Source organism: Macrotis lagotis, chromosome 4, assembly GCF_037893015.1.
Source record: "Macrotis lagotis isolate mMagLag1 chromosome 4, bilby.v1.9.chrom.fasta, whole genome shotgun sequence".
Lineage (NCBI taxonomy): Eukaryota > Metazoa > Chordata > Mammalia > Peramelemorphia > Peramelidae > Macrotis > Macrotis lagotis.
The window spans coordinates 73441926-73466396 of NC_133661.1; the positions used below are offsets into that span (position 1 = coordinate 73441926).

Genomic DNA, 24471 nt, shown 5'->3' on the forward strand with positions numbered 1-24471 from the left:
TTGATCTACTTGGCAGTTTAATTGATCTACTACAGCGACTGACAGGAAAAATTAAATTAGCTCTGTCTTATCTCTAACGATAGCACATTTTAATTGCAATGGTACTTCAACCACAATTTTGGTTACAAATAGAACTCTTTTCTATGGTTCTCTTGCCTTAATGTTCAGAAGTGGAAGAAAGAAGATAAGTGAGGTTGCAGATACTAAATTATTTGATTTTTAAAGTCCATTTTTTTCTTTCTAGCACAAATTTTTGTTTAAATTAATATCTCTCTCTAGGTCACAAACCCAACTCCCCTTTCACTGAAAGCAGTGCTTAGGGTAGAAATGTTCAAGAAAGCCCCAAATTGTTTCAGTCATAGTTTTGAATGCCATGACAAAAGTTAACTTGATTTTCCAATAAACAAAGGTCAAACAAAGTCACTTGCATCTATTCCTCAGCCAATCTGCTGCTTTTGTTTTTGTTGTTTTGTTTCAATTCTTATGTATACTTTGGGAGCAAGACTATATCTGGTCAACACCCCAGTAACAGGTTGTAAGATGAAGCATTTGATCAGTCAGCCAGAACTGTGGTCAGCACAAGGCCAGAATGCCAAAACACATTTATTAGATTGACCAGGAGTGCTGTGTGTCTGCCCAGTCTATAGGTAGCCAGAATTAAAAGTTGTTTATAAAACCATATAAACATATACTGGTTATATACAGCTTAACCTTATACCAAAAGAGTTAGTTTAATAAGATTCTACACAGTGCATCTTTAGATGTCTTATCCAAATAATACTTAGTTACAGTCAATACAAAGGACATAGAAATCCAGAGGGGCAGAGTGTTTCTCTGGTAATGACAGAATATTCTTAGCAGCCTGACAAGTCAGATATATTACAATTAGACCTCATCAAACCATACACAAGCTACAATATTCTCTACCTAAACCCAGCTCTCTCAAAAACAGCTGAGAACCTTCTCTATCTCTGAGTGCAATATAAGAAATCTGCCAGGCTCAGCTCCACACATTCCAGTGCCCCATTGATTAGTAGGAAGGGCAAATACATCAGCGCCCAAAGGAAATGACTTATGGAGAGGGAAATGGGATTTTGAAAGATGAATAATTCCCCCCCACACACACACACACACACAACACAACACAAGAGAGAGAGAGTTTCTTTTAAACATTTCTAAACATAGGATGCCTAGAGGCAGGGGTAGGGTATTTGTGGAAAGATCCTGATTTCTAGTCCTGACTCAGTTACCTTGAATAAGTCACTTAAGTTCTCCCTTGACTTGTGTTCTCATTTATAAAATAGCCAGTGGATAAATTGAAGATATTCTGGATAATCTCTAAATTTCCTCCTAGATCTGATGATGTGGGCTTCAGTCCTTTTGTCAGATATATAGAAGTCACCATTGACCCATCATCAATAGGACATGAGTTTCAGAGTTTGGAATTGGAATAGATATATGTAGCTCTAACTATAACTTCCTGGTGAAGTCTGAGCCATAGAATACTCAGCATCTTGTCACCTTTTTTATTTCCAACCAACTGAGCCAACTGGTTCCAAAGGAACTTATGAATCTATTTCCAAATAATATCCATTTTGTACTGCCACTGAATAATAATGATTATAGCTACCATTTACCGAGTATTATGTGCACTGAACAAAGTGTTTTACAATCATTATCTCATTTAATCCTCACAACTTATGCTGGGAGGTAAGTGCTATCATTATTGTCCATTTTATAGATGAGGAAATGGAGGCAAACAGAAATTAAATGACTTGACCAGGGCTATACAGCTAGTATCTGAGGATGAATTTGAACTGAGATCTTCCTCTCTCCAGGTGTGGAGCTTTTTGCATTAAGATACCTAGCTACCTCTATAACCTCCCTCTTCAGATGTCCTTGAAGGCATAAGTTGTTACCTAGGCAGCTAAGTGACTCAGCCCTGAACCTGGAGTCAGGAAAGATCTGAGTTCAAATTTGATTTCAAACACTTAAAAGCTGTATGACTGATCAAGTCACTTAACCTTTATCTGCCTCAGTTTCTTCATCTATTAAATGGGGATAAAAGCACCTATTTCTTAGGTAGACAAAAAAAGGATATAATATTTATAGAGTTTTGTGAATCCTAAAGAACTAAATAAGTGTGTGGTGTGGTAGTAGTGGTGGTGATAGGAGCTCTACAGTCCAATTTGTTTCCTGTTGGAAGAGACCTTACAAGTCAACTACACCTTCATTTTACAGATGAAAAAAACTGAAGAAAAGAGAGAAGAAGACAAGACATAACTTGCCCAGAGTCACACAGGTAAAGTGGCAGTTTCTTTAACCCCAAATTCATCACTCTTTTCCACCACACCACACCATATAAGGGAATATTCATTGTTTATTTTATATGTTGAAGATTCATTTGTGTCATTGAAAGCCTGAAAATTGCTTCAAAATGAAGAAAGTATTGCATAGAAGAGGTAATAAAATAAGAAATGTTGTGCTTCTAATCCAATCTAAGAAAACCAACCTAATTTATTATCCTTCACAACCTGACTTGGGTCTCCACCATCAATTGAAACTTCTTTCTTTACCAACATTTTCTTAGATTTGTTGATTGCTGAGTGTAATGGCCTTTCTCAGAAGGATTTACCTTTCACCTTTCTGTAGTTTTTAACACTTTGATAACACTCTTTGAAGTCATTTCTTCCTGGTTCTCCACTCATCTAATCACTCTTCAGAATCCTTTATTGAATAATCCTCTGTGTCCTCTGTCCTAGTCTCTCTTCTCTCTTTCTGTCTCTTTCTCTCTTTCTGTCTCTTTCTCTCTCTCTCTCTCTCCCTCTCTCTCTCTCTCTCCATTCTTTCTCAGTCACCTTATCAAATTCCTATCAGTTCAATTACCATTTCCATGAAGATGACTCCCTTATCTTTGAATCTAACACTGATCTCTTCCAAAGATTTAGATTGGAAGGAAGTTGAGATGCCAACTAGCCCAACCCTTTCATTTTACAGATCAAGATAGCCCCAGATAGATGGCCCAAGGTATCTTAAAGTTAATATGTCCAAAGAAGAATTCACTATCTTTCCTCTAAATCAACTTCTCCTCCAGACTTCCTACTCTTTGGAAAGTAGCACCATCTTGTTAGTCGCCCAGTTTCAAAACCTTAGAATCAAGCCTTTATTTCCAACTAGTTGCCAAGTTCCATCAGTCTACTTCACATTACCTTATGCAGCCATACCCTCCTCTCCAATCACATTACAGACACCTTACCGAGTTCAGGTGCTCACCTCTCAATTGAACCATTTAATAGCTTCCCAACTGATCTCCCTGTTTCTAGACCCTTTCCCCTACAATCTGTTCTCTAGATAGCTGACAATATATCTTATAATCATGGGTCTAAACAAGATCTCTTCAGGTATATAACATTAAATCATCATACCCCCTCAAACATAAATGGGGATAAAAGCACCTATTTCTTAGGTAGACAAATCAAGGATGGCTTCCTGGTTGTGCCATCAACTTAATGTTCCATCTTCCACTTTCTTACCCAGGTCTAGAATTCACCTGTTTCTCACCTCCACCTCTTAGGTTGCTGGGCTTCCTTGAAAGCTTAAGTCAGGTGTCAACTCTCCCTCCTTAAATCATCTTGAATTTTTCTATTTCCATGAAAAAACACGAACTCCTTAAAAATGGGCTCATTCTTGACTTGTATCTTTTATCACTAGCATCTAGCACAGTGCCTTCTACACAATAGAAACTTAATAAACATACATTGAATCAAAAGCAAATTAAATAATAATGCCAGCAATGTGTTTTTCTCCTATTATGGCTGGGTCAGTAACATTCACTCCAATCTGATTATTTTTCCTTTCAATGCTCCCTGGCCAACGATTGACAGGCCACCATGCTGCAGAAACCAAGGCCTGGAGGACTTAACCCGTGATCTCCAAAATTCCCACCTAGGGTCCTGCTGTCCTGGTGAATTTTTACTTCTTGATCAACAACTCTTCAATTCACTATGCCACTGCCTCATCCTTGGTCTGCCCTGTTCCTTATTCCCAATTCCAGAACCACCATGCAATCAATTATATACATATTATATACATACATACATACATACATACATACATATTCGTTGAAAGGAAATAGTATCAATCTACTGGATTAGATGGAATCAATCTATTTTCCAATGAGTCTATACAGCATCCAACCACTTTACCCACCCACTTATCATCAGACTCATGAATACATTGTCTTCCTCATTAGAATGTAAAATTCTTGAGGACATTTTCTTCATTTTTTTAGCACCAGCATTTAACACCTTGTTGATATTGTCATATCCAATTCTCCTTGACTCCATTTGAGATTTTCTTGGCAAAGATACCAAAGTGATTTTGCCATTTCTTTCTCCAGCTAATTTTACAGATAAGGAAAGGAGTACAAACAGGGTCAAGTGACTTACTCAAGGTCACACAGCTAGTAAATGTCTGAGACCATATTTGAACTCAGGTCCTTGTAACTCCAAGGCTCAACAATCTATCTACTATGCCACCTTGATGTCCATTTAGAACCTAGTGAACACTGAACAAAATGTTTATTCATTTATTTATAAAGAGAATACAGAGGACTGGATTCAATCCCACATAGTAGTGGAAAAAGCACCTATCTTAGCAGTGTAAACATTGACTTTGCCGTAGACTAATTATGTGACCTTGGGCAACCTCACTGAGCTACTCCCTCCTTTTTAAAACTGGGATTATTACATTTAAGCTACCCACCTCACAGAACTGTCAAAAGGATCAAATAAAATTGCATACATGAAGTGAAATATTAATATTAGCTCTCATAATTCTATTCAGGGCTTGAAACATCCCACTTCCATTTTAATCTCCCTTCATGCACTGCTTCAGTCTCTCCATCCAGTGACATCTCCATGTTTGCATCTGACACCAGGTGATGAAATCCCCATAAAACACTCACAGTTGTAACCAGGAGAGCAAGCAACCCAGGCAAACTGCCTATCCGTCTGCTTGGGCAAGATGGGCTTTGATATATGTCATGATAGCACTTTTCTATCAATGGCACAGCAGTGCTCCACAAATGGAGGGAGAATAGGGGCTATAACTCACAAGAAGTGGAGCCAGGAGTGAATTATGAAAGTCATTGCCTGGCAACTGTAATTATTTTCCTCCTTATCCCCTGCACCATGGATCACAGGTTAGAGGAAGCTGAGATGAAATGTAACAGGCAGAGAGCTTCTTCTGGAAACAGCCTTCAGATCAGTTCTCACTTGCCCTGTGGCCAAGCACTTCCACTGCAAACCAGAGATCCCTGTTTATGCCCATTAATAACCTCCTCCGTATTAATGAATTGTGCACACGGTGCCATCCATTAAGGCAGTGTTTGGAAAATTCTTTGTGCTCTGAATATCTTTTTTTTTTCCTCTGGGCACACATTATTGTTACTCAAACCATCAACATAGCAGAGTCTAGCATCTTGTTGCCTTTATATTTGAGTGTTTCCATGAAAGGTTCGATAATAAAATAATGTAATCATAAGACTCTATGTGCCAGCTTTAGGGAGCCAATTTCTGAGACCTCCCTGTTTAAAAGCATGAGTGGGAGAAAAAACTAATCTCTTTTGGTTAGATATAGATCAAGATAAGGGGAGGAACACAAAATTATCCATAGAAAACTCTCCTTCTTAGGACTGGGAATGGAAGATATCTAGAATAATAATAGCTAGTATTAATATAGCTCTTTAAGATTTGGAAAGCATTTTACTAATGTTAGTTCATTTGATTCGCAAAAGTCTAGAAGGTGGGTGCTGTTATTAGTCTCATTTTATAAATGAAGAAATCAAGGCTGGAGATTAAGTCACTTGTTCAGGTACATACTACCACTAGGTAATTGTCTGAGTGAGGTCATCCTGACTCCTAGTCCCTTTTCTATCCTCTACACCATCTATAAAACGTGAAGGATATAGACAACATCTATAGAGAAATAGTTTTAATCATTTCAGGAAAAAAATTCATAAAATACATTGGGAAACATGAGAGGAAGAAACTTGTCAGAAAGTGGAATAGATTGCCTTAGGAGGCAATAGAACTATATATACATATACATATACATATACATATACATATACATATACATATACATATACATATACATATACATATACATATACATATACATATATATATACAGAGAGAGAGAAGTCATCTAAACTTATATATATGTGTATATATATGTATATATATACATGCATATATATGTATAGATATCTTCTCTATAATATATATTAATATCTATATATCTATATTATAGACAGGAATCCTTTTGGGGTTCTAGGTTGGTTTATATGACCTCTAAGTTCCTTTCTAAATTCTAAAATTCTGTTATTCTCTAGTTCTGCAATCTCATCTATTAAATAATAGAAGCTAGAATTCAAGTCAAGGTTAGGATTGTAAGGGGCTGTGTGTGTAGAGAAATTTGTTTATAGAAATGCTATACACCATTCCACATCTCTTGAAGATCTTGTTCATAGAATGGTCACTTTTCCTCTGCAGGTTGCAGAACCCAGATATTTGAGAGTCATATGAAATTCTAGAGTTTCCCCTTTGAAAATAATATGGTTAGACGAAGGCTATGTCTATACAAGCAAAATGAAAATGAAGAATTAAGAGAATTTTCTGCATAATTAAAGAAGAGAATGCCTATCTTGATCTCGGGTTTTACCTATGTATTTAAATGGCTTGACTTGGTTAGCCAATTACCTCCATTCTCCTCTGCACAGAAAGCCTCTTGAAATCAGGCATGTCAGCCCAAATGTTTGGTATTACATTGACTCTGACTCTCCCCTTAAATACCTAGTTACATACCAACCCAGGTCTACTGGGATAGATAACTCAGGGAAGGACTAGTGAAATAAGAGTAATAACATTTGACCTTGTTTTAAGATTTGCTCAGAATTTCAGACAACACCCTGTAAAGCAGGTACTATTCTTACCTTCATTTTACAGATGAGGAACTTGAATCACAAAAAATGGCTAAGAGATTTTCCCTGGGTCACATGGCAAATATCTGAGGTAGAGCTTTGGGCTTCCACTGTTTTATTTATAATTTTACCTGGTATCTTGAAGGTCCCAAGTAAGATATTCCTTGAGTACATACAGTCAGCCATTAGGAAGAGAGAGATTCCTAACCCCCTTAACAACCTTTGTCTATGAAAAAGTCCCTTAGTTGTTTTCCACCAGGGAGCAGTTTTGCCACCCAGACTAGGAAGGTGGGAGGGAAAAGATAGAAGATTAACAAAAGGAGTTGCTAGGTGGTGCAGTGGATAGAGCACTGGGCCTGGAGTCAGGAGGACCAGAGTTTAAATTGAACCCCAGACACTTAATGTGTGACCTTGGGCAAGTCACTTAACCCCACTGTCTTGCAAATAAACAAATAAACAGATAGATAGATAAGTAGATGAATAAATAAATAAATAAATAAAGGTTAACCAGATCAACTGGTTAGGCTTCAAGATATTAGTCTTATTTTTGACCTCTTCTGTCATAACCAATCTGGTTTCTTTGAGTCTGCCATGCCATTCCCAAACTGAGAAAGATGAAATCTCCAAGCAGCATAGCCTGATGAGTTTGGTAAGTTTGGAGACAGTGGCATCAGAATAAGAGAATTTGAGCCAATGAGAGAAGTGTTTTTCTTTTCCTTGATGCCCACCAAGGCCCCAAACTGGCCCATGCATAATCAAGGATCAGTTAAGCTACACATCAATCATATACTTTGTGAATTATTCACAATGTCTTTCTCCTGTTCTTCGAATTTGTAGCTAGAACAGACCTTAGAGATCATCTAGTATAACTCTTCATTTTACAGATGAAGAAACTGAGGCACAGAGAACTTAAATGCCATACCTAAGCAAAGGCAATAAAAGGTAGAACTGGGATTTGAATTCAGGTCTGAGACTTCAAATTGAGTGCAGAAACATTGGACTACCCTGCCTCTTTTCTCAGTTGACATTCACCAGAGACATCACCAAATTATCCTGAGAAAGACAAAATCAAGGATGCCAATTCTGCTGGTTGTGAGGAGAAGCAAAGGGCTGGGGTTTCATCATGGATTCCAAAGTCAAACAGAAATGATTTTTGGATGCTCTACCCTTTGAATTTCCTGTGCTACTTACTGTTCACCTCCATTAGCAAGGAAATAGAGAATGGACTATAAAAGCACAAGCAAGAAGCATTAGAGGATTTTTTTTTCCACAGGCATTAGTCCTAGCCAAAAGCAGTATGATAAAATAATAAAGCATTTGGTGCAGCATTAATATATTGTAGTTAAGAGATCTAGATTTAAATCCTAATTCTGACACTTGTTAGCTATTGTGATCAAAAGTAGCTTAAACTCATTTTTCCTCATCTGTAAAATGGGAATAGTATTACTTGCACTTTATTTCGTAGTTATTAAAAGGAAAAAGTGCTTTATAAACTAAAAATTGCTGAATGTGTGAGAGTTATTATTAGTTTTCTTCTTAATTCTGAACAGGTTGATGGAACTTGGAAGAATGCACATATATATATATATATATATATACACATACATGTATACATATAGATATACATGTATGAGCTTGAGGTTCTGGTTGTCTGAATCCTCCCAGATTTCATACCTACCTAATGTAGGTCCCTCAATTTTGTGCTCAAAATTTGCTCCATGATGCTCTACCTCCCCATGCTAAGGAATGGTCAACATTCCTAGGGTATTCTAATTTGTCAATACTAAAATCAATCTCTAAACACCAAGTTCATGAAGACATGTTTGATACTAGCTCTAACCAAAGAATTATTGTGAGAGTGTCTCTCCCCCAAAAGAGAATCAATAAACCCTTGAACATTTCTTTGTCATAGAAAATTCCATTAAGTGCATGGAATCTCTGATTCATTCTTCCATTGACTTTTTTTGAATATTGAAAAAAAAAAGAATCCAGAAGAGACTAAGAGGTCATCATCCACTTTACAGTTAAGGAAACTGAGACTCTGAAAGGTCTAGGGCCTGTCCTATTCAAGTGTGCCTTCCATGTCATAGAAACATGAGGAAGCTTTTTGATACCACTTAAAGAGAGTGACTCCATTTGGCTAGCATCTCACTGCTTAAGGTTGGTGTGAACATATTTTCATGCCTTTAAAAGTTTTGTTATTGATCTAGAAAACCTCAGGTATGCAATTTTCCCAAAGTTCAGGATGCCCTCTTTAGGGACAAGATCTCTCTCTCTCTCTCTCTCTCTCTCTCTCTCTCTCTCTCTCTCTCTCTCTCTCTCTCTCTCTCTCTCTCCCATCATCTTTATCACATCAGTCATTGACATGCTTATGATTCCACTTATCAGAAGTTCAATCTCTTTCGACTTCCTACTCCTATGTAGGAGCTCCAATGACACCTGAACTTTTGCCAGATCCTACTGAGTGTGCTATTCCAAAAGCAAAGGGAAGACATAGTAACTAGAAGCAAGGTGTTGGCAAACAAGCCAAAGTCCAAAATACTCTAACATTTTAAGTCATTCCTTCAAGTTAATAAGACCTAATTCCATCTAAGATGTTCAAAGTCTCAGGGTTTGAAAAAGTTGTCTGAGATAATGAGTACAACTCATATCTCCTCTACAACATTAAAAACCTCCAGTGAGAAGGAAATCACTGCCTCCAGAAGTTGCCCGTCCACCATGAGATAATTTTTCCTGTTTGTTCATGACAAAGTGAAGCACCCTAAAACCAAATTCATGATTCAAAGTTCAAAAGTAAGCAAAAACAGTGGTGAAATTAATGCAAAGAAGCCCTTTCAATATGTAATTTTAAACATTTACTTCAATCCAGGTAGCCCATATTATCTTGGAGTTTGATCCTTTGATTTTTACCTGACCTCGGACCCCTAGGATAACAAATAAAAGAGAGGAAGATCACAAAAGTAGGAAAAAGGATCTATCATGAAGATTGGAATCAACTCCCATATTGCTAAAATCATTTCTATGGATAAGGAAAAGAATGCGTCAGAGAAAGGATTATTTCAAAGTAATATTCCCTCTTGTCCCAAAGTCATACTCTCTTCCTAATAGAAGGATCAAGTTCTCATAATGTGGAGACAGTGAATAGAGTTTGTCAGGGTAGGACTTCCAGAACAGGATAAAGCCCCCATGTGCTTCCCCTTGGTACAAGATGAGCAGTGAAGCACAAGGTAAAATTGGTGACCAGTCAGATGGAAAAGTAATTTGGTATCATGAAAAGAGTATGGGACTACAAACCAAAAGACCTGGGTTCAGATCTAAGCTTTTCTTATACTATACATATTACCAAGAACAAGTCATTTGGGAAATACATTTTATTAATATAATTGTGAGTGAACTTTTTATGATTGCTTTCCTCCTCTCTTCTCAAAAATAGAGAAAGTTACCAATGAGCTCCTAGAACTTCCTGGTGTTCATTAGACCTAGAATTCAATTAAACCTGGGGTGGAATTCTGCTTCTGACTCTATACACACACACACACACACACACACACACACACACACACACACACACACACAAACACACACACTCACATACATTTATGTGTATATGTATGTACATATACACATATATCTATATATCCATTTTGTTTTGCTCAGTCATTTTCTAGTTATGTCCAATTCTTTGTAACTTCTTTTGGGGCTTCCTTGGCAAAGATACTGGAAACAAGTTGCCACGTCCTTCTCCAATTCATTTTACAGATGAGGAAACTGAGGCAACAGGTTTAAGTAGTAATAATAATAATAATAATAATAATAATAGTCTCTAATTTGTCAATAGTTATGCTGAAGATCACACAGCTAGTAAGTGTCTGAAACTGGAACTAAATTCAAGAAAAGGAATCTTCCTGACTCCTGGGCCAGCCAGGACCCTATCCACTGCACCCTGTAGATGCTGCAATATATATCCATAGATAAGGCTAATATATTAAGAGTTAGCGTTTAGGGGGCGGCTAGGTGGCGTAGTGGATAAAGCACTGGCCCTAGAGTCAGGAGTACCTGGGTTCAAATCCAGTCTCAGACACTTCATAATTACCTAGCTGTGTGGCCTTGGGCAAGCCACTTAACCCCATTGCCTTGCAAAAACTAAAAAAAAAAAAAAAAAAAAAAAAAGAGTTAGCATTTATATGGCTCTTGAAGGTTTGCAAAGTACTTTACAAATATTTTTTCATTTGATCTTCACAACAATTCATTTTACAGATGAAGAACATAAGACAGACAGAAGTTAAGTGACCTGTCCAGAGACACACAGACCTATTAAAAGTCTGTGGCTGTATTTAAACACAGGTTTTCTTGACTCAGGGTCCAACATGCTATCTGCTCTATTGCCTAATTGCCCTCATAAGTGATTCACTAAATTTCTCTGAGTCTTAATTTCCTCTTCTGTAAAATTGGAATGTTAATACTTGCAGCATCTATTCAATAAGATCATCGAGAGGTTTAATTAAGATTAATATAAAATATAAAAATCACACTTTATAAAGCACTACAGTCAGTGAGTCTGTGCTATTATAAAGACTATTATTATTATTATTATTGTTATTGTTATCAGCAGCAACAGCAAAAATTGATTAGGAAGTCCATTAGAGAAAATTGAAGTGATTCAGGAAAAAACTGGTGAAGGTGAATTGTGGTATATAAATTACATATGGGCCTGGGCATTGAAATGAAGAGCTAGGAAAAACTGCTCACTATTCTTAGAGTAGAGGTTAAATGGATTGAATTCTTACTTGTTGGGGAAGCCTGAGAGAATGAGAGGAAGTGGGTAGGATGAGTAATAAAATAAATAGTCGCAGAGCAAACCCCACAAGTACCACAAAACAATTGAGTATTAAATATTTGGACATTATTTCGGATATAACTACTAAGCTCATATATTTTCAACCACACGGAAGTTCTTGGACTACGCCAGTGTTTTTCGCAAAGATTTCCAAGGCACATGTGAAAACCATCACCAAAGAGATAAGTGATTGATCTGTATGGCTCTTATCCCCCTGTTTATTTGCTGTTGCCAATACATGAGTCCAGCTTCCCAGACCACCCAATGAATCAGATAACTGCCTCATTCTTGGCTTTGATGGCTTGTATCAATAGTGCTAATAGCAGCCCTTTTGCCCACCCTCCAGAAATTGTTAGTTTTCCTGGTGATGATGCTCCTCATTCTTAACCACTGACTGAACAGCCCCAGCTACAGCCTTAACAAATTCACCATCTCTTCAATGTATAATAGTCAAACCCAGGGGAATTTTGTAGAATGGCATGATGAGGTTCATCTTTACACATAGGCAGGGTAGGAAATGCCTAGGGGCACCACAAAAAAGTCTACATAAGTAAAGGGAGCACACTAATAAAATTGCAAATCTTCATAAATATTGATTTTTTAAAAAAGACATTTTTCTCCCTTTCTTTCTACCCATCTTTAATATCTGACCCAACAATAGACCACAGTCTGAAAATCCCTCAGCAACAGAAAATCAAAGACATTATGTGGTCTAGCAGTCCCTTTATAAAAGGCATAAGTTCTTAGGAGGGCAACAAGAACATCATAGTATTAATGTACAGGATCACCTAGTTAGAACTGAAACAAAGGAAAGACAGATTTTAATGAATGGCAAAACAGAGAAAAGTTCTATCCATACTGGGAAGCCTGGATTGAATATTGCGCTAACTGAACTAACAGTGGGGTCTCTTGATCAAAGGAAATCAAAGGAAAAAGGAAGGTCAGTGGATACTTGTGAGAAGAATGGTGAACAAGTAAGGACTCAGGAAGGACATGGAAGTAGGAAATGGAAGGGCATCAAAGACAGGTCATATCTAGTCCATGGTCTTAACTAGGATCATGCCTGAGTCATCTCCTTGCAGGCATCACATCCTCTATGAAATGTTTCCTGATTCCTGACCTAGGGTCAATAAGTCATTTCCCCTCCCGGGGCCTCATTTTCCTTATCAGTAAAATTAGAAGACTGAACAAGATGATCTCAGAGTTACCTTCATGATTCTGAATATCCACCATTTTGCTGGAAGCTAGCCCTGAAGCTCTAAGTATTCTCTTCCTCCTGATATTTTTCAAGAGCATCTTAGACATTTCTTTTGTTCTCATCCCCTGTCTTGTACTATATTTGTCTCTGTGCACATTATCTCCTTCCCCCCAAATAGATTATAAACTCCATGAGGGTAGGAACAACATAGGTATTTATTTTTGCCTTATATCCATTTACACTTTATCCATTTACAAGCTCCTTGACCACTTCAATATGAACCATGTAGAACAAACATTTTTGTAAGCACCTATTTATGTGTAAAGCAGTGCACTTGGCACCAGTTCAGATATAGTCTCTATTAAGGACTTAGGATACATGTATAAATAATTATGTGTGTAATGCATAAGAGAGTTACAAGCAAAATGTTCATGTAAAGTCAAGGGGAGGAAAAATCATGATCAGCCTCTGGAGGAGGCAGAATTGGAGTTGAAAAGAATGAGGAAATGGGAGTTTCTTTCTTTCCTTCCTTCTTTCTTTCTTTTTCTTTCTTTCTTTCTTTCTTTCTTTCTTTCTTTCTTTCTTTCTTTCTTTCTTTCTTTCTTTCCTTCCTTCCTTCCTTCCTTCCTTCCTTCCTTCCTTCCTTCCTTCCTTCTCTCTCTCTCTCTCTCTCTCTCTCTCTCTCTCTCTCTCTCTCTTTCTTTCTTTCTTTCTTTCTTTCTTTCTTTTTTAACTCAGAGACCTTCCTGTGCTTTTGAAAAATTCTAAGCACATGGCACAGAGGATAGAGCACTGGCCTTGGAGTCAGGAGTACCTGGGTTCAAATCTGACCTCAGACATTTAACAATTACCTAGCCGTGTGGCCTTGGACAAGCCACTTAACCCCATTGCCTTGAAAAATCTAAGAAAAAAAAATTCTAAACATGTACCCACTTTAGGGGATCCAAAGGTAGTTAGGTAATAGAATAGGTAGAATGCTGAATTTAGAACTTCCTCAAGTCTTCCTGAGTTCAAATCATGTCTCAGACACATACTGATAATATGATCCTTCTTCAACCTCACTTTTCTCATCTGTTAAATGGAGATAATAGTAATAGTATCATCTTCCCAGGGTTGCTGTAAGCATTTAATAAAATAACATCAAAAGCATTTTGCAAACTTGTAAGTGATATGTTGTTATTTTATAGAGTCAGGAGCAGGGACATTGTAGATAACAATTGGTGTATGGTACTTCCTGACCCAGAAGTCTGATGCGTGACCCTGTACTCTATAACTCTCCACCTATTTCCACTTTCCTTCTGTAACCAGTGTGGCCAGATCCCCATTCTGTTTTTTCACATAGGGTGAACATTGCATACAGTCCTGACTTCTTATCAATCTCTCCTCAAAACCTAAATAATATTTATAAAAACATTAAATACAATGCCTAGTTAACTATAGATACTCTATAAATGCTTATTCCCTTCTCTCTTCCCTCCTTCCTTTTCTCTTCCCCTTTTCAAAGAGTGAGTTTGACTTCCTGTTGAAAAATCCCTGTCCTCCCCTCTACAAAAATCATCCGACTCAATTTTTTCCTAAGTTAGAATCAGCTTTTATCTGGTTACAGTTATCTTTATATCTATTTAATACCCTGGTGATATTAACCCACAAGCCAGTCCACATAAAAACAGCTCTTTCAAGTGTGACTTGGGAGGCATTGGTAAGTGCCTCTCCTCCTCACTTGCCCCTCCCTGCCATGGTATCTAAGATTTTAGCATTAGAGATTTGTTCCTTTGATTTATCCCAAGCATTCTCTTTTTTAAAAAAAACCAAAATACCCCAGGGAAAGGTCATACATTAAACAGAAGGACATGGCAAAAAGAAATGACAAAACATCCCAGTCTAATAACCTTGGGCAAAAGCCTAAAGCACCTCATTTGGGATGTGAACTAGGAAAATCATGCCCCTACTGGGGTCAATAAGTCACTTCCCTGAAATGGACCTCATTTTTCCTTATCTGTAGATTGAACAAGATGACCTTTTAAGTTCCCATCTACACCAAGATTTCATGATCCTGAATATCCCCAATTTTGCCAGGGGCCAGCCCTGCTAACACCAAGGCTACACATATATGGTGCCATTTAAATTTACAGTGAGCCTACTTTTTTTTTTATTTAACATTAACTATCAATTTGTTAAAAAATGTCTAAGGCTTTTTACTATAAACTATTGCTTTTATTCAGTTAGGAAGGTCAGGGATTCCCAGCCTGGGATACACAGACTCTTCCCCCCAGGAGAAGTAAGAAACATGTCAAAGGAATGCAGGCAACATTTGATAAACAACCAAATTATACTGCTGAAAGTAATCAGTCTTTTTAGTTCTTCTGTGTCAGTGCACGGTAAATGATAGAATTTATTTCCTCTCATATTGAATAGAAGGTCTAGATAGCTTAACTGAAAACCAAGGGGGTTAGAAACTTTTAAAAGTTGAGAACCCCTACAATAGCAATCTAGTTTTATTTAGGTCAGATAACAGTATGGTGTAACTTTTCAGGACTCTGATGACAAATGGAAGAGGATATATTCCTCACCCCACTTCTCTATGCCAGCTGTACCAAACAGCCCCATGTCTCACAATTTCTTTACCTGTCTCTCTGCCTTACTGTCCAAGGATTGGGACCACAGTAGTCCCAGTTCATAAGACAACAGAAAGGAGAATCTGGGGAAAAAATGTTTCTCCTAATGCTCCTTTTCTGACCATTCTGGTTTATATACCCATGTGTTTGTGAACCCTCCCATTCAATGGAGCGCCTACTATGGAGCAACTCTGCTACCACCAACGAAAATTTCCTTTTGCCCTTGCAAAAATGCACTTCTGCTACACACCTAAAACCTGTTACTTCTTTTGCCACAATGCAGTAAGTGTCCAAAGGAGAAGTTGCAAGTCTAAAACATCAAGTGATTTTTATTCTGCTTATGTGAACGCGGTCTCCATTGTTCACTCAAATCTATGCCAGGCAAAGGCAATATAAGGTTGCCATTGATTCCAACTACAGTCACCATCATTTTGAAAGGCTATAGCTAAAAATAAGAATGTAATAATTCCAGTATGATAGACAACATTATCATAACATCATAAAGCATAAAAATAGCTCTCTTTTGTATCATGCTTTATGATTACAAAGCACTTTACATACTTATCTAATTTGTTCCTTACAATGACCCTGAAAGGTGATTAGATTCAGTATTCTTATCCCCATTTTATCCATAAGGAAATTGAAATTCAATGAGGCTAAATCAGTTGTCCAAGGTCAAATAACTAGAAAATGATGGTGGGAATCTGGGTTCAGAGGTTTCAACTCCAAATCCCAAGTAGTTTCTCACTATTGCAATGCCTCATGCCCAATGACTAGAATGAGGACCTTGGATCCTAGACTACCATAGACTGAACTTCAAAGTATTGATCTAAATTTTCCTAGTTGCCTTGTCACTGACCAAAGGGCCATTATACCTCACTTTCATCTGGATTTCCCAACTTACCTCAACAGTTGAATCTAGAGTAAGAAGAAAATGCCTCTCTTCAATCAAGCCAACATTAAAAGAAAAAACTTTAGAACACAGAATAATGCTATGATTTAAAAAGACTACCTGACTCTAATAAGAATAACTAATAGTAATAATAAAAATAATCATGCTAGCTAACATTTATAAAGTGCTTACTGTATGCCAAAGCACTGTATCAATCACTTTTAATTATTAATTCATTGATATTCATAACAACCATGGAAATTAGGTACTATTATTATCTCATTTTTTTAGGGGTTTTTCTGCAAGGCAAATTGGGTTAAGTGGCTTGCCCAAGGCCACGCAGCTAGGTAATTATTAAGTGTCTGAGACCGGATTTGAACCCAGGTACTCCTGACTTCAGGGCCAGTGCTTTATCCACTGTGCCACCTAGCCGCCCCTATTATCTCATTTCATAGGAAACTGAAGCACATAGAAGTGACTTGCCCAGTATCAAATATCTAGAAAATGTCTGAGACCAGATTTGGACTCAGGATTTCTTGGCTCCAAGTCCAGCACTCTACCATTATAGGTGATGGATCTAATGAGTCATTCATTTTTAGACATGGCCAATGTGAGAATTTGTTTAATTGTACTAGGCATATTTGTTATCAGTTTGTTTTTTTTTTAGTTGTCCAATTGGAAGGAGTGAAAAGGTAAAAAAAATGCTTGAAAAATAATAATTATAATTTTAAAAAATAAAATTTAAAATTTAAAATAATTTAAATTTAATTTATTTTAAGTTAAATTAAACTTTCAAATTTGAACAATATGAAATTAAATAATTAAAATATTAGAGAAAATGTCTCACTTTCTATAGTCTAATAAAATCCACAAAATTTTAGCCCATCTTTTGTCTGAAATGAACTTAAATGCAATTCTGGGAGGAGGCCCCATAATTTCCCCCACCCATACACTTTGAGGTAGTACAGGCAGTAGGCCTTCAGAGTATGATCTAAAGAGAGCTGACAAGACCTCCTTGCCCCCCAAAATTCCCCCTGCTGCCCAGAAACTTATCAATAGAAATCTAGATTTCTATCTTACAATGGCAACCACCCCAATAGGGCTAAAACACTGATTTCTTAGTCCTTAGTGTTAATAAATGTAGCAGCTTTGGTGAAAGACAGGAAACACTGCAAGCATGAGAGAGCATATGACCCTCAGAAGTTGAAAGAAGCATGAAGAATCAATTCAATTCAATCAACATGTATTAAAACTCCCAATATGCAACTGAAACTGTCTAACCTAACCTATATCTAAAATAAAATGTCCTCTCTAACATCCCCAACAAGTAGCCATTTAGCTTTTATTTTAAAACCTCCAGTGAGGGGGAAGCCATGACCTCCCCAGTCCACTTTTGGATAGCTCTCATAGTTAGGAAGTTTTTCCTGGTATCATGTCTAAATCTGCCTCTTGGCAACTTCCATCAGTTGCTCCTAATTCTGTCCTCAGGGGCCAAATAGAACAAATCTAATTCCTTTTCCAGGTAGTAGCTCTTCAAATACTTGAAGGGCATTAAAGGGGGGGAAAAACTCTGATGACTCAAGAGTATTACCATGGGCCAGTCCCACAGAGCAGTATAGATTTACTCCAAAGAACAAAAGAGGCAGTTTGCAAAGTGCTTGGGGAGCCAGTCTTGAGGGAATGCAGACTGAGAACATTTTAGTCTTCCCTCTGACATGTACTGGCTATATGACTTTGAACAAGTACTCCAAAAGTTGCTGCCTTACATTGGAAAAAAGGAGTTCCCTCACCTAGGAATTCCCAAAACCAATAAAATTATAGCTGTAATCCCTAGTCCTGATCCCCAAAAAACAAGATCCCATGCATAGGATAAAGGTTATATATCAGCATCATCTTCATTCATCATCATTTGCTTGGTACAATGGAGGCATCTGTTAAATTTAATGATACAGAAGAAGCAACACTGGTTCTAGAGACAGGATTTGTAGTCAAAGTCTCTCTCTGATGCTTACTGGATGACCTTGGACAAGTCATTTAAAATCCCTAATCTTCAGTTTCCTCTTCCATGAGAGGGATGGACAGAAGATCTCCCAGTTCATTTTCAGTGATCTATGATCCATGAAATGAAATTAATTGAATCAGGGATCTGGAACCCAGAAGTACTGGACCTAAATAATCAGAAAACTCGCCCAGTAACCACCAAGGTGTTACCTTTATGTGTTACTTTTCCACTACTTTCCTACTTATCTGGAATTTATTAAGAAATGTTAAGCTTTTCCTCTCCTGCTGCTCAGAGGAGCCAGCCGCCACCATGAATGACACAGTAACCATCAGAACCAGGAAGTTCATGACAAACAGACTTCTTCAGCAAAAAACAGATGGTTATAGATGTTCTTCATCCTGGCAAGGCCACAAGACTGAAATTTGAGAAAAACTGGCCAAGATACATAAGACAACTCCAGATGTCATTTTTGTCTTTGGATTCAGAACTCATTTTGGTAGTGGCAAAACAACAGGCTTTGGTATGATTTATGATTCCCTTGACTATGCACAGAAAAATGAACCAAAGCACAGACTTGCAAGGCATGGGCTGTATGAGAAGAAAAAGACATTAAGAAAACAACAAAAGGAACTCAAGAACAGAAGGAAGAAAGTGAGGGGTACCACAAAGGCAAATGTTGGTTCTGGCAAAAAAAGAAGGACTAAAAGACATTGTGGATGTTTATCTGTGAAGATAATTTGGATTTTTCATCAGAATGTATATAAACTATGAAAAGATCTTTAAAAAATTAAAAAAACTCAAAACCTCAAAGTCAGCCTGGCCAAAAAGATTCTGCCTTTCTGATAACAGTAACAACCACTAGGGTACTTGGATAGTTAGGTGGTGCAGTGGATAGAATACCATCCCTAGCATCAGGAAAACCTGAGTTCAAATCTGACCTCTGACACAAGCTGTGTGATGTTGAACAACTCACTTAACCCTGATTGCCTCACATTCAGGGCCATCTCCTGTCGTGATTTATATCTGGTCACTGGACCCCAAGGCCTCTGGAGGAGAAAGGGAGGCTGGTGACTTAGCACAACCACCCCCTCACTCAAATTCAATTGAAGTGCTTGTCATGGGATCTCCTTCTTGGTCTTCTTCAAAACTGTGATACCTCAGAACCTATAAACTGAATCTCTGATAGGTAGGGAACCTATCAAAGGAGCAAGGAGAAGGGTGAACAATATCTTATCAGGTGTTAAAAAGTTATTTCCTAAATTAAGGGCTATTTTGAGAAATGCTCTGTAGTTCAAGAGAGTCAGAAGACCAGTAGTTAAGGAAGGTATGACCAGATCAGCTGAAGTTGATCTCTAAACAAATTCTATTAAATTTAATTGGGACAGGTGTTGCGGGAGGGTTGGAGGCTTGATTGTAACAGGGGATAATGGCTGATAGGGACAAATTTAAAAATTGGAGTGGTCTGTGGCAGAGAGCCCCATGCCAGGATTCACAAGGCCTGGGTTGTAATCCAAGCTCTTTCTATTCAATATGAGGCTGAAAGGTATTTAAACTCTCTGAGACTCTACTTTTTCATCTGTTAAATAAGGATTACAATATCTTCCCTGCTTAACTCTCAGAGTTGACAGGAAACAATTACAAGAATAGAAATGTAAGATAGGAAGAAACAGCACATTGCAATAGAAAAGGTCTTGGCTCTGGAATCATTAGATCAAATTTAAATGCAACTGCTAACTGACAACTACTAACCTTAACCCTGTGACTCAAATTACCCAGAGTCTCACCTCAGTTTTCTCATCTGTAAAATGGAAATAATGATGCTGACACTATCTACAGCTAAGAGTTGTAAGAAAAGAACTTTATAAACTTTCAGTTGCTATAAAAATGTGGGATCTTATAGGAAAACAATGTGGAATCCTCTGTTGGGGCAGGTGAATAGGCTGGTACCTAATGAATTACTGGATTAGAAAATAAAAATAATCTAGCTGTTAACACTAACAGCTTTAAACATATATGCTGGCAAACCATGCTTTAAATGCCGAAGAGAGATAGGATTCCACACCTAGAATTCTGATAAGAAAAGAAATTCACTTGGGTGACCAACTCCACCCTGATGACGTTGAGCAAACCCCCCAAAGGTATCCCTCTAACTTACCTTTCAATGAAGCAACATGTGACAAAGCTTGAGCATAGGTGGCAGTGTTCAGGAGTGTTCCAGGTAAGCACGAAGGGAAGAAAGGCCCTGTGGGGCCCACAGTTCGACTCAGGCTGGTAGAGAAAGAAAATCACTTATCAACGACTCAAATCTCCATGCACTGCCACAAGGGATGGAAATCTGTCCTCCCTTACCTCTGCTGAGCCTCCAAAGTATCCTTTTTGTTTCGAGTTTGTTCCACTGGGGAAGGGGAATTGATGTTTCTCACTGGTGGGGTCACTTCAGTCATTGGCTCTTTGGAGCCCTCCTGATCAGAAGCCCCTCTTTCTGTTTTTCTCCATTTTGCTCTTCGATTTTGAAACCATACCTAAGACACAATTGGAAATCATCAACCTCCAGAGAGTCAGGAAATTTGCTCCCCAAATGCATCACATTAATAAAAGGTCTTCAGGTCTTTAAAATTATGCTTCTTCAATTCTGCTAAATGCTCAAAATCTTTTTTTTCTTTCCAAAATCCATTTGCTAGAGGTGTGACTTTGAGTAAAGTCATTTCATCTCTCTTTCTGAAACACACAATTATTAAAACCCTATTATGTGCAGATAATAGATTAAGTGATAGATAATCTCTAAACCTCATGGGGAAAGGGAGTGGGAGAGCCTCTGAGAGGGTCAGTGATGAATGCTTTTCTTAAAAAAAAAAACCTATCAAATCTTATCCAGTTCGGTCCAAAGTCACCCATAGAAATGAGCAAAATGCTCCAACTCTTTACATTTTCTGGTTTCTAGGTTTTAAGCAAGACTGTTCCTATTCCCTTGAGGAGGATTCTAGTTTTAAAAGCAGTAGTCTAGTAACAGGAGTAGATGTATTATTATTGTTGCTATTATTGTTATTATGATTATAATTATAACAGTACCTCATAGAAGCTTAATAAATGTGTGCGATTGATTGGTTGACTAACAATTTACATTTACAGACACAGATATGCTGGGGTGATTACATTCCTATTCTGGAGATTTAAAAAAACTAGCTCAGATTTAGTGAAGTTCAGGGTCACTAACCTATGTCTTCTAACTCCTACAGCATGCCTCTTTTCTCTATGCTGCTTGTACTCTAAAAATAATTTGACTATAACAAAGACTTTCTTGGCTTCCCATTCCTTTCCAACACCCTATGTCTGTCAGTGACATTGCCTTGAATCACCTTCCCCAGTCCTTCCATTCTTCCTTTTCATACACTGGCTTAGCATTGGAATCCCAGAACCCACAGAGCCTAGTTTGGGCACCGGCATGTTATCCTGCCCACATTGTCCCCCGATTATCATTCTCCTTCAACTCATTGTATTTTTTTTTTATTTAGTTGGCTTTTAATTGCACATATCAGCAAACATTGAATAATGATTTTATCTATATTCTAAATTTAGGGCAGTTAAATGCAAAGCAAAATGCAGGCACTTTCTTGCGTCTTAATTGAATGAAGGTCACAGCTATAACAACATTTAATTGAGCCATTTTTCATTATCATATTTTAATGACTTTGCACTGACAGTTCGCCGGCTTCTGAGGAAAGAGCATGATGAAGTCATTTATTTCCCTATTTAGTTATTGTTTGACAACATCAGCTTAGATTAAGACTCTGCTTTAGAGTGTATTAATCATATTTGAATGAGCAAGGGGTACAAATGTAAACATTTCTCCCATCCTCGCTGGTGCCCGTGTCCCACGTTAACGCAGACCAAACAACTCAGTGCATCCATTGTCTGTTTGCATAATAGCCAACAAAAGCTCCAACAACAATTCTGGGCCTCTAATTGTTACCACCCCTATCTCACCCTTGCACCTTTCAGGGAGAAGTTATGATCTTCCACTTCTGAATGCTCAATAATTGTCCCATTTATCTCAATTTGCAGTTCAGTCTTTAGGCAGCTATCACCAAACTGGCATTTTAAAAAAGGACCTATAGTATCCTGGCAAAAGGAGATTTTCATTTCCAAATAATAATCAGTTTAATTTGCCCGCATATGACCAATGATTCATGTTCAGATTTAATAATCAGGATCACATAATCTGATTATAGGGGAAATAATTTGTTTACAATCCCCAATTTACTGCTCTGAATTCCATTATCTCCATTCTGCCATTGGGTTTTAAGAGATACTAACATGACCCTGGGGAACAAAAGGCAAACCATTATATTTCCTACAATTAGATCTTTGCATAGCCTTAACCCCAAGTCCCTGAATTAAAAAAAGACTAGGAATAACACACAAGAAACCCCATAAATAAAATGAATTTATAATTGTCCTCAAAGAATGGCTCAAGCCAAACAACCTAGCTTTAGTATATGTGGAGTTATTTAGGGTATCTCTTGCCTCTACCTATCTTCTGGGCTTACCTTCTTTATGCACATAAATAATAAGGATACAGCTATTGAAAATAAGTCCTGGTTCACTTGACTCTTTGTGACTGCTTGCCTCTGCCATTTAGGGTTTTTTTTTTTTTAAATGCAAGCATATTTTAAAGACTCTTAATTTTGAAGCACTGAAGTCAGGAAATGTCAGGGAAAAGTCTGAGTTGATACAACTTCTAAAAACCAGAAGAGACCACACTTCCTAGTGGAAGCAATGGTGCTCTACAATGGACTAGCCCAGCCAGCCCTACAGAGTGGCCAGGGCTGCTTAGAGAATCACGTCTCAGCTTTTTTTTTTCCCCCTCTCCAAAGCAAAGAAATGGATGTGCATTGATGTAATTTAGTACCTTAGAGACGCGGACAAATTAGTGTAGAACATTATCACTAGTTAATTATGAATGACCGATTAATCAACCTAATCTAATATTCCACATTATGTTGATGTTATTAAAGTGCATCATGAAAATGACAGATAGTCTTCATTTGCTTTCTTTGGCCAAATGTACACTCTGCATTCATGATGTCAAAAAAAAAAAGTTTGCCAGCTTTAATATTAGAGAGTTAAATAATTTAAAAGAATGTTTACCTGCACTCTGGCTTCTGTGAGGTTGATTTTCATGGCTAGCTCTTCTCTGGTGAAGACATCTGGATAGTGGGTTTGGGCAAAGACTGCCTCCAGAGCTTCCAGCTGATTAAAAGAGGAAGGTTTATTGATAAGAGGCTGTAGAACAAGGACAGCAATAGGGGCTAAGGCAAAGGATGCTGGATTATAACAGTGGATTGCTATAGGAGTTGGAGAACCCATTAGAAGCATCCCCTTTAGCAGGAAGAGAGGTTCCCAGCTCAAACAAAGGAAATGATGGTGGGGAAGGAGTTGCTACAAAATACCAGACTGCACCTAAAAACTCCATCACATAGAAATACAGAAAAAAAAGCCTCACTAATAATAGCTTACTTGTGTATTGTGGGGGAGGGGGAGGGAGGAGTTACAAAGCACTTTCACATCCATTATCTCTTAGAGAAAAATTGTACAGTGGAAAGGAATATAATAACATAGAAACAATATAGTGCAGAGGAGAGAACATTGACTTTGGAGTCAAAGGAGTTAAGTTCAAACACTTGCCCTGATATTTACTACCTATAAGTAGGAGTTAAGGGTTAAATTCAGGCTATACAAAGATCAAGTTTTAGGAAATATGCAGTTATTCTGCAGGCACATGTGAATATCTTTTTGCAACCCAATGGCTAAGCAAAGATCATGGAATTCAAAATAATTACCTCTCTGGGCCTCAGTTTCCCCATCTGTAAAATGAGGAAATTGGGTTACTTGATCTCTAGGGTCCCTTTTAGCTCTAAATTCATGACCTCATAATACTATGA

At 37.7% G+C, this 24471-nt stretch overlaps 1 protein-coding gene and 1 pseudogene across 1 annotated transcript in view; one reads left to right on the top strand and one right to left on the bottom strand.

Annotated features, from left to right (window-relative positions):
- DRGX (dorsal root ganglia homeobox) overlaps positions 1 to 24471 on the bottom strand; it is a 44286-nt gene that overhangs the window by 13790 nt on the left and 6025 nt on the right. Inside the window, exons 3-5 of the mRNA XM_074231871.1 lie at positions 23678 to 23779; positions 20879 to 21051; positions 20685 to 20797 (exon numbers count right to left, since the gene is read on the bottom strand). Of these exons, the coding sequence (XP_074087972.1) occupies positions 20685 to 20797; positions 20879 to 21051; positions 23678 to 23779 (388 nt within the window). The remainder of the gene's footprint in view (positions 1 to 20684; positions 20798 to 20878; positions 21052 to 23677; positions 23780 to 24471) is intronic.
- Positions 18839 to 19300, top strand: LOC141520449 (small ribosomal subunit protein eS24 pseudogene; annotated as a pseudogene).